This window comes from Artibeus jamaicensis, unplaced genomic scaffold (assembly GCF_021234435.1).
Source record: "Artibeus jamaicensis isolate MK-2021 breed Jamaican fruit bat unplaced genomic scaffold, CSHL_Jam_final contig_233, whole genome shotgun sequence".
Taxonomy (NCBI): Eukaryota; Metazoa; Chordata; class Mammalia; order Chiroptera; family Phyllostomidae; genus Artibeus; species Artibeus jamaicensis.
This window is the reverse complement of record NW_026521486.1, coordinates 20,614,217-20,631,458: the sequence shown is the minus strand read 5'-3', so window position 1 is coordinate 20,631,458 and position 17,242 is coordinate 20,614,217. Positions and strand designations below refer to the sequence as shown.

The 17,242-nt window shown below is 46.0% G+C and overlaps 1 protein-coding gene across 1 annotated transcript in view; it reads left to right on the top strand.

Moving 5' to 3' along the window:
• Positions 1-12,446, top strand: part of ANO2 (anoctamin 2) — a 318,842-nt gene extending 306,396 nt beyond the window's left edge. Inside the window, exons 24-25 of the mRNA XM_053662202.1 lie at positions 6,895-7,000; positions 9,020-12,446. Coding sequence (XP_053518177.1) covers positions 6,895-7,000; positions 9,020-9,292 — 379 coding nt within the window. The 3' untranslated portion in view covers positions 9,293-12,446. The remainder of the gene's footprint in view (positions 1-6,894; positions 7,001-9,019) is intronic.
• Positions 12,447-17,242: the final 4,796 nt, after the last annotated feature.

Here is a 17,242-nt window from a genome sequence, read left to right as displayed (position 1 = left end):
CATCTGATTATTTTTCTTTATTCAGGACCAGTGGGGATTATGGGTTCACTAATATGACTGGTTCTAAGACCTTACCATAAGCTTCACATCGGCGATATGATAGGGAATAAGACAAAGTGCCTCCCTCAAGGGGTCTAGATAGAGGAGATGAGTCAGTAAGTAAGTAGCTAAAGTACAGCTTTAGTCATTTACAATAGTGTCAGTATAGGAAGCTCTGATGGCCCTCAGGACAGAGGCCATGCACCTGACTGAGACCTAAGTGTTCAGGCAGAGCTTCAAGGGAGATGGAGCCTGAAGAATGATCAGTACAAGAGTGGCCAGATGGATCATTTTATTGAAACTCTTCATTCACATGACCATGCTGGCCTGGGTGGTGAGTGGGGTGGGAAGAGCAATGGTGGGTGGTAAAGGGGGTGTCCAGTGGGGAAGGGGTCCGGGGAGAGCAGTGGTTTGCAGGTGGAGGGGTGAGTTTGTGCTTGGTGGTTGGGGATGGAGTGAGAGGTCAGCTGAGAAAGAGGAGGCTGGAAGGAGGCACAAAAGCCAGACCAAGAAGGGCACACTGGTCATTTGGAGATGTGTGGATTTCCCCTTGGGGCAGCATGAAGCCACTGAGGGGTTTCAGGGAGCGGTGATGAGCTCAAACTTTCCCTTGGTATTACCTCTGACCTCTGTGTGAAGACTTGCAGGTTACATTAGAAATAAAGAGATACCCTACCCCAAAGTGTGGGCAGATGTTAGAGAACAAGGTCAGCATATCATCTAGAGACCCTATCAAGTAGGTATGTTTTGCCAGCTACCTTTCCTAGATGGGTGAGAATTGTCGATGAAAATCTTTACATCAGATGGGTCCTATTCAATTCATGTTGTCTGGATCATTGTAGAGATTTAGGAAGTGAAGGCATAACCTACTGATGTCTTTGTATGGTAGGAATTGTCAGTGACTAAAAATAGAAAAAAGAAGAAAGGGAGGGACAGAGGGAAAGACAGGGATTGAAAATGAGAAACAGAGACAATTCCGTAGCTAGCCCCAAAGCCTGTATTTAAAACTGCTCCCATGGTGGGAAATGAAGTTTGCCCTGATTTTCTGGCAAATAGTGTTGGGAACTCAATGACCCTTCTTATTCTTAGCTTTCAGTGACCTCTGGAGATAAATGTGGTCAAATAAAACTGAGGTCTCCAGCTCTAATCCAGCCTCGCCAGGGAAGAGGTATCTTAAAAATAGCCATAAAAGTTAAGGCAGTCTCCGGCTGCCCATTTGAGATGCATTCCCAGCATTTTTGGAGCAATGTTGGCCTGAACCATCTAACCGCTCTGGCAGGGCTGCTCCATAAACAGGCCTCTGACGTCAATCAGCAGGCACGATTAGCGCCCATTTGACAAGGTCGAAGGACTACTATGTCCTGGAGCATGGATGATGGCTTGGGCTCCGGGCAGAGCTGGAAGGCAAGCAGAGAGATCTGTAGGGCAGGTCCTAGCCCGGGTCCTGGGTCTCAGAGCTGGAGGAGCCGCCCTGGGCATGGTTAACCCAATGGGCCTGTTTGGAGGTGCTGAGCCTGAAGAAACTGCATTCTTGGGTAGCTCCTGCTGGGTTTTTCTGCAAGCGCCTAAGTTCTTTCCTATCCCGAGGTGCTGTAAAATTCTTTGAAGAGGCGAGTCTCCTTCCAGCCCATGGCTGCCTCTCATCTGCTGCTTGCTGAAACCAGAGGTAAAGTCAGCTTTCCCGGGTGTTGCCTTTCCTGATCTTTATCAACCACGGGATTGACATGGTTCTCATTAGTTCCTAATTGGCTGTACTGTTTTCCCTCGTTAAAGGCCAATTTCAGAAGGCAGTTTTAAGTAGCTCAGATGGTATGAAAATAGTGTATATAATTGTATTCAGTATTAATATAACATTAATTTCCATTGAGACTATTAAAAAATTTAGATACCAGTGTTTGGAGTTGAGCAATGCATTTACTAATTCTTAATGTAACTAAAACCTTATTTTAAAAATTACAAAAAAAATTACTGATTGTTGGTGATGGACTCCTCAGTTTGTTATTTAGGCATCCTTCCTGCCCGCAGTGACTTGTTATTGTGAATTGTGGTAGGTGACACTGTCACTGGTCACCCTTGCAAGTGAGAATGGGATGGAGACATCTGAGCCAGGAGTCTTCCCTTTCTGCACCTCAGTTTCCCCATCTGTAAAAATGAGGACGTGGAATAAACAATCTCCAAAGATTCTTCTCTGCTTTAAAGAAGTAATAATTAATGACACATGTAGTATATTAATTGATTCCTATAACAATTCTAAACATTTGAGGCAACCTCTCCTATTCTGTCCCACCTCCACCCTAACCCCTGCCTGATCTGAGGCTTCTTCCCAACAGTAACCAGGGCGATACATTTGTGTGAGTATTTCTCAGACATTTTCCCATGCATTTCCATAAAATGAATGGGTAGGGCTTTTAGGTATTGTTTCTTGGGTTTGTTTTATAATAAACATATTTTAAATTAATGGGAACCTTATAATTTTATGTAATATATTCCCCTCAATCAGTGTAATTTTTCTTAGTGTTAGATCTAGATAAAATCATAATGTAATCTTAAAGCTAAAATATGTTGGTTTTTGTACCAGTTTCACTTATTGCATGTGAGTGTGTCTCAGTTAACACTATAATTTTGCTCCTGGAAGCTTAGTATAACAATGTATTTGAATCAACTGAATATTGCTATTAATTTCATTCTTTTTTTTGAAATTATGAATTTTTCCTATAATTTTCTGTGTGTGTGTGTGTATATATATATATATATACACTCTTGTCATCCCCCAATTCTGTATGTGTGCTTATATATCCATAATTCTGTGTGTATGTATGTATACACTATACAGTATATAAATTACATAATTTAAGTACATTTAAATTATATTGAAAATGTATGTTATATAATCGATATATTATTTATATTAATTATGTAATATATCAATTATATTATATTTTTATATAAGTATAAGGAAAAGACACTCTTCAGCCCCTGCCCAGTCACACTCTCTCAGAAGAAACCATCATGTCTATTTTCTGTGAAAGTCCCCAGAAACCACACTCATGTGTGAACTTATTTCTCACTAATTTTGATGTTCGGTGTACATATATACACACATGTAGGCATGTGCTTATTCACGGTTGGGCTGAGATAGCTGGCGTGTGTGCGTCTGCGCGCTCAGCACTTCAGTACACGTCCTGTTCCCTCCTCTTTAGGGATCAGCGTGCTGAGGGTCAGAGACGTGAAGTAACTTCCTCCGGGTCTTACCGCTAGTATGTGGCATCGTCACTCCAAGTGCTCACTTGCTTCTTAGACACTGTAGTTGTTTATCCTTATTAGAAGACTAAAGGGAACTCTCAAAATTAAGTCTCAAAGAAAAGCCTGGAAGGGTGAGGGTGAGATGTAAGAATGGATCCTAAAAGTATATCCCTGTGCTTCAATCCCAGGCAGCAGATGCAGGAAGTGAACAGATATGGGGTCCCCAGTGCTTGGCTGCTTAGTGGGACTGCGGGAGAACCAAGCTCCTTAAACCAGGGAAAAGGGTCTGGTTTCAGAAAGCACTTGAGCTGACAGGAATGGAGTAGAAGTTAATCCCCACCAGCCTGAGGCCTGCCTACATTTACATGGACAGAGCTCCTGAGAGAAGCCCCTTGCCTTGTGGCACTGGCTGACTCTTTCTGATCCATATCAGCATCACGGGAAACTGGGAGGCTCAGCACTCGAGGGCTCAGAAACCCTCCGGGAAAGTCAGGAGGAACTGGGAGCAAGGGCGCATGTGCTCTGTCCTCTTTTGATGGAGGGGTGTAGTTCATAGGTTACCTTCAGTCAAAGGAGAAGAGCAGCTTCTGTTTACTGGGTATATTTGTCTGACAGACCAGACGGTGTGCTGAGTGCCCTTCCCTGGCATTTCATCTTCATTACACCTCTGTGAGATGGAGAGAGTTGAGGCCCATTTCATAGGCAACGATGGCCTTGGCCATCAGAACGTTAAGCCGCTTTGTAGAGGGCATGGCACTGAAGTGGTGAAGGTGGCAGCAAGACATCTGACTCCAAAGCCCATGCTTTTTGCTGATTCTGTGCCTTGGGCTTAGAAGGAAAACACACAAAGCAGACAACTGTCACTATGCTGGGCATCATTAACTCTATTAACCATTTGGTCTTTTATGGACATTTCTAGTCTGAAAACTAATTAGCTCTTGTTTAATTAGTGTCTTCTAGTTACTCAGGGAAAATGTTTAATAAACTTCTTAGGATAAAGTTTGCTTTTTAATTATGATATCTTAATTTATATTGCAATCAATAATTTATATTACTAATAAACCAATCATTTACCTGGTAGCAGAGGCTTACCAGAATCAGTGTTTTGCAAACTATGAGTCATGGTTCATTAGTAGGTTATGAAATCAATCTAGTGAGTCATGATCAGCATTTGAATAGAATAGAATAGAATAGAATAGAATAGAATAGAATAGAATAGAATAGAATAGAAAAATATCAGTGCATTGCACACAGCAAGAGGAAGTATGTTATGTGTAATTTCATTTCAGTGACATATTTATGTGCGCATTAACTTAAAATGTATTTTTCACTACTGTTGGTCACAGTTTTTAAAAAGTTAGCTTTGGAACAGATGTGTAATTCATTAGATTGCATATTGTTTTTTTCTGTGGATTGCTTGTTCTCTTGTTCCTCAGAGCACCATTAGCCCATTGGCCTAGGCATATTTCAAGTAGAGCTTTCTGGACATATCTGTATGCTAATATTTCCCCAGATCATTGATTAGATGGATGTGCCTGTTAGATTCAAAACATGTTATGGACACTCAGGGAGGGCAAAGTGACATTTTCAAAAGCTGTGGTGAGTTAGTAGCAGAGGTGGGACCAGAATTCGATTATTTATGGATTCCTTCCAGACTGGAAAAAAGCAGGGTGAGCAATGGCTCTCCTACTGAGGTCAGTGAACATCTGTTCCTTCATAGATGGAGCTAGAAACAAGGGATCAGGCTAGACCTGGGGAAGGATTTCCCTGTGGTAAGGAGTGGGCGTGTGTGTGTGTGTGTGTAACACCCCTCCTTGGAGGCCTTCAAAAGAAAGAGCAGGATCAATTTCCCTTCTGCTATGAGGTCCTTTGGTGGGGGGGGGAGAGTGGGGAGCTTGTTTTCCCATCCCAAGATGTCCTTATTCCTTTGGCCACACTCACCCTCTCCCATTAGCAAGCATAATTGGAGCTGGCCGTGTTTCTGTCCTCAGCCACGGATGGATGTGATGAATGCCGTGGTGTTTTGCTGGGCTGCAGTTTGCTTTGCTTTTCATCCGAGTGTCAGAACGAGCCCGCAACAGCTGTGATCAGCTGTTGGAAAAAGGGGAGTTGAGTGTGGAGAGGGCAGCTCCTGGCCCTGTGCCCAGCCCTAGTGGAATGTTTAGTGTCCACCTCTCGGTTTGTCTCTTTCTGTTGCTGACTCTGTCGCTACACCCTCCCCCCCGCACCATCTTTTCACATGCATCTCTTTTCAGGTTTTTTTTTTCTCTTCTTCCTTCATCTCTTCTTGGGCAATTAGAAGTCACCATGGTTTGACATGAATCTTTCAGAACAGCTGGTGAGTTCAGGACAGGGGAAGCTACAGAGAGCACCCACTTCTGAATCCCCCGACTCCAACCTGCTACCAATGGTGAGGTGCTCTATGGAGATAGGAGAAAAGCCTGAATTCAGCCAGACTTAGATTCTTGCCTTGACTCCACCTCTTGCTGGCTGTGAGACCTTGGCCAAGTATTTGAACTTCTCTGAGCCTCAGTTCCTTCCTGTGTTACTTGGCAATATCAATGTCTGCCTGAGAAGGCAGTCATGAAGATTAAATGAGAAAACTTCCAGAAAAGTTCCCTGCTCAGGGACGGACCCAAATGCCCTGTTTCCCTCGCCTTGACAGCTATGCGCCCTGCACTGTGGCCCAATGCCACCCCACCTCTCCCAGCCCAGGGCTTGCTGTCATTTTACTGAGCATCAAAGCTTTGTTCAATTCCATGGAGGAAACAGGTTCCTAAAGATTCGTAAGTCTTCTGGTACCAGCTTTTGTCATTTTCCCAGGCTTGGAAAAAAAGCGAGTCTAAAAAAAATGAGCCATTTTTAACCTTAGTCATCTCAGGATGAAAAGGCAACAGTGAGAAGAAGCCATAGACCCCTCCATGGGTCTGAGAAAGAGGCATGAGTTCATGTCAGGCCACTGGCATTTTGTTTTTTAAACCACAGAGACAACTTATAATGATAGCTAGAGGATGGTACTGACCAACCGTGACTGTTAACATCAGCCCTCCCTCACTAGCTTCACTCAGCCTTCAGCTTGGTCACAATCAATTTCCTTTGGGGTCAAGAATGCAGTCATCAAGCAAGACCAGTCCCTCTCAGGGTCATAGTTCCAGAGCAAACACCTGGGTGTGAAGCCCGGAATTGTCCGCTGGTGCCCATACCTTCACTGAGCCCACAGGCTGAAAAGAACTACATGACAGTTGGGAGCAGGGGTCTCCTTTCCCCTCCAGAACCCATAAGCTAGTGGGAACCAAGGTGGATTCACTGTTCTGGGGTCCTCTCATAATTCCTGGGCTCCTCTGGAAGGAGAATCCAGACACCAGAGAAAGCTTTTGGGAATGTCATAGGGAGAGTAGGAAAAATATTTCTTGTTCTGATATTGGCTTTTTGAACATTGGTCGTTTATTTCATGGACACTTGGTTGGGCAATAGATTTCTCTCTCTACCCCCTATTGCCCAAGTTGGAGAGCCAAGGGCTTACCTGCTGCTTTGACCTTGAAGTTTCCTTACAGCAGTGTCCCCCTTCTTCTCTCTCTTCTCTATTTTAACAGCACATTTCTCTTTGGACAGGTTTAAGGATTACCGAGAACCACCATGGGCCCCGAACCCATACGAGTTTTCCAAACAGTACTGGTCTGTTCTGTCTGCCCGTCTGGCTTTTGTCATAATCTTCCAGGTGAGTTATCTGAAGAAGGAATTGCCAATTAGTATTCAAACTTCGAGAATAAAGACAGCCACATCTCCTTGCCTGCCCCCCATCTCCAGGTTTGCATGGCACAGTGTGACCTGTGCATGTGGCAGGCAGTGACTGCTCCCTGCCCCGGGCTGCCATGAATTGACGGAGTTGCAGAAAGAGATGAAAACACAGAGTAAGGTTACAAGACAGGTGCAGAGTAAGTTGCAGGGTAGAGACAGATTCCCATTTCAACCTGAGACAAGGAAAGGAAGTGGGAAGAGTAGTGGAAACCAGGGTCTCAACTCTCATGCGGACAAACAGCCCCACGTGGACCTTTCTTCTGGCCTTCTCAGCTGGCTCCCTCCTTTGTTAGTGTTGTTATAGCCCCTGAGACATCCCGCCATCCCTGAATGAATGGCAAACCTGAACCCAGTGATTCCTATCTCCGACAATAGCAGCAGCTCCAATTGCACCGCAGAGGTTCTCTGAGCACGAGGCCCCCCTTCCAATCTGGGGTCCCGCCGGTCTTCAAGCAAGGCTGGAGCACAAGCCCAGATCCTTTTCTCCTCGGCTCCCTCAGGTTTTTGTATTCCCTGGGGGCAGATCTCTGGGGGGCTCTAAAATATCCTGCCTCTAACCCCAGCCCAGGAAGGGGAGAAGCCCACTGTCTAGTCTTTCACCTAAAGAAGACAGCTATTCTTCCTCTAGAGCGATGGGTGATTTATTTGAAAGATTGCTCAGACATCCCCCTGCTGCCCCACTTGCAGTAGTCGCCTCACTTCACCATGCGTCACAGGCAGTGTTCACTCACGCTGCAAGGAGGTGATGTAAAAAAAGAGAGTATATGACTCGAAGCAACTCTAGGTTACCTAAGGCAGCAGGCACCTCTGGAAGCAGCAATTCGTTCCCCAAGTCTTCCTCTGGGCTCCTAGAAGCATATGGAGTTCAAGGTCAAGCTGGGAACAGGCTTAGAGTGTGGAAGACAGCAGTGCTGTTACCTCATTCTGGGCATTGTCACTGTTCTCTGTATCTCAGAGAGAAGACACGTTAGCATATAATTGTCAGGCACAGAACACAACAATTAGAGTAGGAACAATTGTGTGGGGTAGGGCTTGGTTGAAGGTGGCTTGGGAAATGGATGGGAACTAGATATCAAAGTAGTGGACACTTAATGGGGACATGACGGCACTGCTATAATATATTCACCCATCCGAACAGAAACTACTCCCAGGGAAACACAGTCTTATCCTTCCTGTATATACAACAGAGTGGATGTGCCTTAGCAGACAGAAGGATGAAGTCAGTTACAAGTAGGCACAAAAAAGGGAGAGGGTCAGTGGTGAATTAATTAATTAATAAGAGGCAGGGGGTCCCAGGCAGACCAGAGTGCCTGGAATGGAGAACAGAATGAACTACATGTGAGCAGTAGGTGGGGTTGGCCGAGGCCAGCCTTCAGTGCAGATCAAAGGTCCATCTTTGATCTGGAAGACAGAGGGTCAGATGCAAGAAAGAAGAAACTGGCCCCAGGAAGGCCCTGGAGAGGCCACTGGGCCTCGTGACCACTTCCTAGGAGCTCTGGAGCAGGGTTCCTGGAGGCTTTGAGGCCAAGAAGCCAGAGCGGGACCGTGAGATGGGCTGGAGGAGGGGGAGGAAGCAATGGCTGCCACTTATGGAGCCCCCTGTGTATGAGGTATTTACCTGTTTAAACGGAGCCCCCTGTGTATGAGGTATTTACCTGTTTAAACTTCAGACAACTCCAGGAGGTAGGTACCGTTACTCTTCCACTTTCTAAAAGGGGACACCAAGGGGCAATTGTGCTCAATGGCTAAGGCCACCACCAGTGGGTAGTGGAGCCAGAACAACACAGGTGCCCAGTCCCAGGTGTGCGCTCCTCACTGCGGCACGCTACCGCCAGCCCCACTGCCGAGACCGACGTCTGACGGGCCAGGGTAGATGATGGTACACTTGTGCTCCCAGGCCAAGCCTTCCCTCTCAACTTCTGTCCCTCGCTTTCAACAGAACCTTGTGATGTTCCTGAGTGTCCTCGTGGACTGGATGATCCCAGATATTCCCACGGACATCAGCGACCAGATCAAAAAAGAGAAGGGCTTGTTGGTGGACTTCTTTCTGAAAGAGGAGCATGAGAAGCTCAAGCTGACAGATGAGCCAGCCCCCAGCAGCTGGGGAGGAGGGCATCACAGCAGGAGGAGCCGGGCGGCCAGCTCAGCACCCTCTGGCCACAGCCAGCCCGGCAGCATCGCGTCTTCTGGTTCTCAGCACACCAATGTGTGAGCAGCGAGCCAGCCCACTGCCGAGGGGTGCACTGCAGCAGCGAGAGACCACGCACAAGCCCGCCTGCATCTGCGGGGTGCAGTGTCTGCCATCTGCCCGGATGTGGCACGAGGGCCTCTTGAAAAGGGTGCGTGTGTGGAGAGAGAGAATGAATGAGCTCAGGGAGGAAGAGAAATGATGCTGCTTCTTAGAAACATCAAGCTAAAGTTTCTTTTAGGTCCTCTTTTGAGCTGTAGGCTTTCAGGGATTGGTACTGTTTTGAGTTTACCAGTGAAAGAATTGAGCCTCTCTACTCCAGGATTCCCAGGTACTGAAATCAAGAATTTTTATGACTTTGATTAAATTTAGCTTTAAATCCTAGCTGTAGAAATCATATCCCTCTCTCTCTATATATACATACTCTCAGAGGCCTAGCTGCCCCCCATAGTCAGCAGCCCCCCAAGGCAGCAGAAAACACTGGTGGGGTCCTGAGCAATGAAAACAAGGTCTGGATCTCTGGCAGGCTAAACATAAAGTCTTGACCTAAGTTATGTTTCAGTTTCTGAGCCCTAAGATGGAATGACCCACTGGCTACCCTCCCATGAGAATGGACAGAGGGACACCAGAAAAAGAACTCAGAACTATCTTCAAGACTTGAAGAAATGATTATCCTTACCTCACCGACCAATCAGCTCCCAGCATGACCCTGAAACCCCTGCCCAAAACCCCACCCCTGTCTGGTGATTTTGCCCTAATCTGTAACCTATACTCACTCTATTGAAGGCTGGTTGTTTTTAGAGCCTAAGTTTCCCACCTCCGATTCAGTTTTGGAGTTTGGCCAATTCAATATGAAACCATTTTTTTCTTTCTATACTGCAAGTTTCTGTTCATGCGTTCCTCTGGGCCAGTGCCTGCAGTCAGGTAGACTCAAGGGAAAACACTGGGTTTCTGGTACATCACCCTGAGCCATCCCTGTGTTTCGTCAGGAGCTCTCTCATATCAGATGGCTGCAGATTATGATAGAAGCACAGTCAGGGCCCTGTTCTACCACCCATCATGAGTGATCATCGCCCCCCTCCCTTCCTGAGTCGCTTGCAGCTGGGGCTGTCAGAGCTTCAGTGGATGCAGGGCTGATTACTGCGGCCACTGGATCTGATGGTGAGCTGCAAAGTTGTGAACCTGGGCTTATCTTCAGTTTACGTCACAGGGATGCTTTGAGCTAAATGCAACTAACCATCATTTTATGCAGATTCAGATTTCAAATAATAAAATAAATGGAAACATTCTTTATAAAGATGCTTCTCCTTGTCTTTGGTTCACTCACTCTCTTTCCCACTGCCCCCTCTCCCCCAAACATTTATTGAGCACTTACCATGTGCCAGGCATTATTCTCAGACGAGCTACGAGAGACAAAAATCCCTGTCTGACGGAGTTTATGTCCTGGGGAGAGAGAGACAACAGGGATAAGCAATACAGAAGTGTGAGGACAACACAGGAGGTGAGGGACTTAACATATTATATATGAATGCATTTCAAACTCAAGATGATTAAGTGCTTATATCTCGCAATGCTATCATCATTGATTGGTACCAGCCTCCCAGAATTCTGTAGTGAGAAGAATTTCAAGTGTAGTTAAAACCAAGGGTCAAACATAATTCATCATTGCCTTTCACCCCCTCAACTCCACCTACTGCCCAGAAACCAACTGTGCAGTCCTCTTCCCCTGGACCTGGCTCCAGTTTTGCAGGTTGATATGACTAGAGTCTTAACTCAGTGCCTGAATGGCCGCAGCAAAGAGACCCATGCTCCAGAGGAGAAATGAACATTGTCCTTCTATTTCAACACAACCTGTGATGCAAGCACCTGTGGGTGTGTAAGCCAGTCATTGTTGCTGCTGCCCGTGGCTTCTTGTTTCCCCTTGGCCACGTGCAGGATTGCACTGCCAGCAACCCTTGCTCTGGAAAGTGGGCCCTTCTTTTAAAGGGTTACCAGGGCACAGATACAGCTGTTAGAGCAACAGGCACGCATGTCCCCAGCCACTGGTACACAACAAATCCCATAATAAATTTTAATTACATCACACCTTAATGTTCAAACTGGCCACTTGAGCCTAGAGTCAAACAACAGTAGCACAAAAACATTGCATCACCTTACAGCAGGCTTCTGTTAATCTGGGGAGAGCGAAGTGGCCAGCAGGAGGAAAGTTTCACTTCAAGGGACATTAATGGCATGGGGGTTCCAGGCCCATAAAAAGGAGGATATCCACCCCTGCTCCCAGTGACTTCTACCAGCATGGGCAGGATTGATATGTCCAGGAGCCAGTGATGGTCCACAGTCAGGAGGTATCTCTATTACCCGGGTACCCACTTTGCAGTGAATGAACTACACCCAAGCCCACTGGTTGCCCATGTCTGGTTCAAGATCCCACCCTGCCTTTTTCTTTCTCCTGACTTGATACTAATAGAATTTTGAAATTCATTCTTGTAACTCAAAAATTTTGCTAGAATATATCTTGATAAGAGTGTCTTTTGTTTAATATGCCTGAAATGGGGTGATTACATTCAGTCTACATATTCACTTCTGAAGAGTGTTCTTCCAATACAAGAATGGATTCCAGTGTGTCCATTCCAACTGTTCTGGTTACTTTAAGAAACCACAAGTTTTAGATGGGTTTTCCAGTTTTCGAAACCTTCACATTTACCTTTTCTTTTTCAACATTTTATTTCTATCTTTCAGGACCATGCCCATTCCAAAATGCCCCTCCCACCAGAATCAATCCATCTACAACAAGTCCTCAAACAACATCATTTCATTCAATGTCATTTTGTTATGTTGATGAGAGGGAAAAAAATTGATTCCCACCTGGGGCCACTGTCATGTGGAGTTTGTATGTTGTGCCCATGTCTGTGCAGGTTTTCTCCAGGGACTCTGTGTTCCTCCCACCTTCCAAAGATGTGCATGTTAGGTTAGTGGGTGTGTCTAAACTGTCCCAGTTTGAGTGAGTGTGGCTATGTGTGTGAGTGACCCCACAGTGGAAAGGTGTCCTGTCCAGGGAGGGTGCCCGCCTTGTGCCCTGAGCTGCTGAAATAGGCTCTGGCCACCTGTGACCCTGAACTGAAATCAGTGGATTGGAAAAGAATGATCTTTGTTTTTATTAATCTTTCTTAAATGTATATGCAGCTCACATGTACTTCAAATGTTTAATATTAAAAATACTTGAGTCTTTTTTAGAAGTTTGATGATTTTTTTGACCAGAAATGTTCTAAAGGAACTTAACTCTTATTTATATCAATTAGCATATGGTAAAATTGGTTTCATTATATGGTCCTTTCACTTAAATTTACAATATCCAAGAACTGTTGAAGAGAAAGCTGACTGTATAATCTTCAATATGTTATACCAGCAGCCTCTAAGCTCTCACTTGTATGAGTCCTTCATGGATAATCTGGAAGAGAGGTGATTTCCCCTGACTCCTCAGAACCCTATTCTTCTGAACGTCCCGTGCCACTGCTGGCCTTACCTTTACCTGAAGTATGTATTTTCCCACACACATTCCTTGCTAGTCAGTGAAGAGGTTGAACTTGGCAGGCACTCACTTCCATTCCTGTCCTGACATGTGCAATTCTACAGGTTCACTCACCACAGCATGGCAAAAATGAAGAGTATGGGTGCACATTGATGGCTCAGTATTATCTTTCATATTACCGTTCTACTCATCTTTCAAAACACAGGCCCTGAGCATCTACGTCTTGGGTATTCTAACTCAATTCCATCCATGTAAGCGTTGTCGGAATTTCCACATTGGCCCCCACCCCCAGTGGTATCTGCTCAGCCACAGTAGAGGGCACCAGAGAGCAGAAGCCCCGACCCCCCACCCCTTCAAGGCTTAGCCACACATTGTGGAAAATATCAGGAAAAGCAGATGTTTCCTCCAAGTGCCTATCTGCATATCGGGTTAGCCTCCTTCTCCCCTTCCCCTTCTTCCTTGTTCTCCTGCACTGCAGTGAATGGCAGTACCCCAGAACCCTATTCCTTTAGACACGTTCTTACCAGGACTCTCATGTAGTCACAGTAGGACTCACTTATTCTTCTGACCTCCCCACGTCTCGTACAGCTTTGTCTGCAGAAAGTAAGTGCAGGGCAAAAGTCCCATGGGAACTAAAAAATATATGTCTCTGTGTGAGTTGGGGAGACTTGGTGTTTTATTGCCTCACCTTTTGCTCACTTCCTGTTGGCCTAACAGAGCAAATTGAGGACTGAGGCTTCCACGCCAGGACGTCGTCCTCAATTAGGAAAATGAAGCCGCACACCCCAAGGAACAGAGGCAGGCGTTTGACATGGATCCCGCATCATAACCTGCTCCTAGTTTTCCCCCAGCATGATGGACTCTGGTTGGCCTGCCTATAATTCCTCAGAAAGTATATGTCGACTTCTATCAAGAACCACATCTGCTTGGTCTCAGAGAGGCTGCTAGCTGAGCAACAGATGAGGCCCCTATTCTAAAATAGGCCTCTTCAACCCTTTTCCATGGACCTCATTCCTCCTACATTCTCAGGAATTTTTCTGCCTTATCAACCTCAAACTTGGTTTTCTTAACTGCCAACCCTCAACTTCACCGTATTCCACCTGTGTCCTTTGATTCTTTTTTCTTTGCCCAGATTTATTGTCCACTGTTTGATTTCCTCATCACGCTGCAGGGACTCGGTCCCCGAAGATCTCCAAACTCTTTCAGCCTCACCACGCTTGTGCCAAATCCAGCCCTTACCTAGAAGCTCTGACATATTTGTAGTAAGCCAGTTTTACCAGCCTGGATCCCCCTTCCACACTGGGGCATCCTCTCTGGGGCCCTGCTGGTATTTCCTGCCACAGATCCTCTCTGATAGATGCCTACTTTGGACTATGAGTTGAGAGTCTCAGAGAGTCTAGAAGAATCAGTTTATTTTCTACCTTCCAAACCAAGCTGCAGCAAAGGGTTTGCCTCTCAAGCAGCCAAAGTGTCCATTCTCTCTCTGCCCCGAGCAATGCAATCCTTCATTACATAAAAGGAAACCTCTGCGTCAGCCATCCCTGAATCAGGGGCCTTTCATTCGACCTGGCAGAGACAGTGTGTGGAGCAATGGCAAAGGAGGCTAACATTGTGTCACACAGAGAGAGAGCACTTGGGACTTCTGCCCAAGAGGCCAAGGCGAGGACATCGCTGAGCTGGAGTGAGACTGTAGTCGGCCTATCCCCAGAGCCCGTGCTCCTCACCGCTCACCGGAGAAGAAGGAGAGGTGCATTTCTCAGCAGCCCACGTTCATGTAAAGTGTGGAGACCGTCTTTCACGTGATGCCGAGGGAACTTACTCTCATGGAAAATGCACTCTGCTTTGCAGCCAGACTTGGGTTCTAGTGCCCACTCTCCCAGTGGGGCCAGCCTCATAGCTTCTCTAAGCCACTCTCTCCATCTGCAACAAAGAGATGATACCACTCTGCCCTGCTTTCCTTTGTCCTTGGTAAGCCCCAGAGCACAAGGTCAATACGAGGAAGGGATGATATCATGAACACATATGTTTCTCTAAGGAGATGAACATTATCATCAATAGCTAAGAGAAATGTAGGTCCAGTGCGAGATCTATTGGTAGAGACAGTCGTGGCCAAGAGTAAACCTAAAGTCCAGATGGGGCAATTCCATGACACCTGGAAGTGGAGGGCTGGTGCAGTACCCAGCACTGCCTGGTTAGTGTTCTTGACATCAGCACGTTTGCTAAATTCCATTTTGGGCTGCATTTCCAGATGAGTAAACTATGGAGGAAGACCTCAGATGAGATGTCACTGCCCGGGATTAGCTAAAGAATTATTGTCTTCTCCTCCTCCTCCCACTTGTGTTAACATGGCTTGGCTTTTAAAACAAATGCCTTCCTTGCTTTGACGTCGAGGAAGTATGTCGTGGTTTTTTAAAAACATTGCACCGACTCCATCAAAAACATATCAAGTGATGCCCAAGTATAAGTTTCTGTCTCTAGACCATGATTTTCAGAAAATGCATTAATCTAAACTAATTTTTCATGGTTATTGTGGTTTCCTTGAGTGGTTCCTTATAAATGTCTACCAAGGAAAAGAGAGTTTATTGTGGGAGCAGGGGAGACTTCAGACTGAAATGCTTCATCATCAAGACTGAAATTTCCTAAGAAAACTGGCTTTTCTACTGACCCTGGGATGAGCGGCACAGCTCATGTGGGATCCAAGATGGCGGCTCTGGTTAAACTACTGCCAGTTCAGGATGCCACATGGAGACAATTATGTTCCAGGATCACTAAGCCAGAAAATGTTAAAGCACCTTTCAGAGCCGGCAACCAAGAATTGGCTTTCTGAAAGGTGTCTTCCATCTATTGGTGACAATTTGCCATCTCCAATGTATTTCCAGCAAGGACAGAAATGGAGACTCAGATGCAGACTGAAAAGCACCTACTCAGATGAGAATTTATATTGGAAAGCTATTATGTAGGCGTTTATCTGCCCCTTAGTGGTGGGGAATGTGGGCAATAGGATGGGGTTTGAAAAGCAAGGGGTCAGACAAAAGCATGTCTCACTGATAAAGATTTTAAAAAAACAGAAGATATTTCTGTTTCTTTATCAGCCATTTTCAAAAGAGATTTGAAAATGCTATTATAACACTCAAGGTAGTTCCACTATTCGAGAGGGGGCAGAGATTGAGAAGTTATATGCAAAGTGTGTCAGGTAGTGGACAACTAAAGGATTATCAGTTCATTCTATTATTAAAACAGCAGAGGCTGCAGAGCTTCACTGACTAGCTAACTTGACCCTTTGCGTTACCTGACTGACTGTTGGAGCAGGAGCACTGCTCCAGGAGCCACAGCTGTCTGTGGCTCCCGGCTGCCTGACCCTTCCCACTGCTCATGTTTCATGTGATGCCCAGCCCTAGCCTGACCACTTTCTTTGCCTGTACCGCCCTCACTTGGCTGGGATCTGGGCCTATCCTTCATTCGCCTGCCCAGAGCTCCTCCTGCAAGCTTCCGTCATCCTCGCTCCTGTCCCTGAGCCTGCCCTTCTTAGGGCAGGTAGGGAGACTCCTGGTCCCCTGTGGTCATGCCCACTGGGCTCGGGCTTAGAGTTCCACCAACTCCCTTCATAAATGCTCTCCAAATTACTTCCAGAACTACATACAGAGCATGGGTCTGGTTGGAAGTTATGTAGAGAGAGTGAGGGGGATGGGCATGTACAAATGTAAAACTGCTCATTAGGGTTTGTTTTGAACCAGGTGCATCACAGTCATCACCTATTTACATGACCCATAACAATAACCACATTTTATGAATGAAAACCTGGTGCTCTAAGATATTCTCTAACTTACTCAAGGCCACCTAACTAATACGTCCATGAGCCAGAAGTGAAATCTAGGTCTGTCTCAGAGGCTGTGCTATTTTCTTTATGTCAGCTGGCCATCACTCCCCACCTCCCCTTTCCCTGCAATGATTTAGTTATATAAACTCCTGACTTCGGCCAAACCCATCTGCTGTCATCTCTTATATATTCCTGTCTTCCTTCCCTGGGCTTTTGCTACAACTGGAATGCTCATTATTGGTTTGCTGCCACATAACCCATGGTCTTAACACCTGACCCTTGGTTCCCACCAAGGCCTATTCTTTATACTGTATTTCAGAAAGCCAGTCCTCTCTCCTACCTCAGCTCCTCCCTCTGTTATCACCAAGCTGCAACCACGCCTGTGAATCTGCAGGCTTCAGGTGAGAGCACTCAGCCTGAGCAAATGGCTCACTCATGGGCTTGACTTCCCATAAGGAAAATGGGCTCCTGTTAATTATCTTTAAGACTCAAAGCCTAGTACAGTCCCTGGAATGGAGTCTGCACTCAATAAAAACTGATATTTGCATGGAAGGAAGGGAGGCAGGGAGGTAAGAAGCAATGTGGGCTAGAGTCCCCACTGCAGTATTAAGGAGGTGGGTCAGTAATA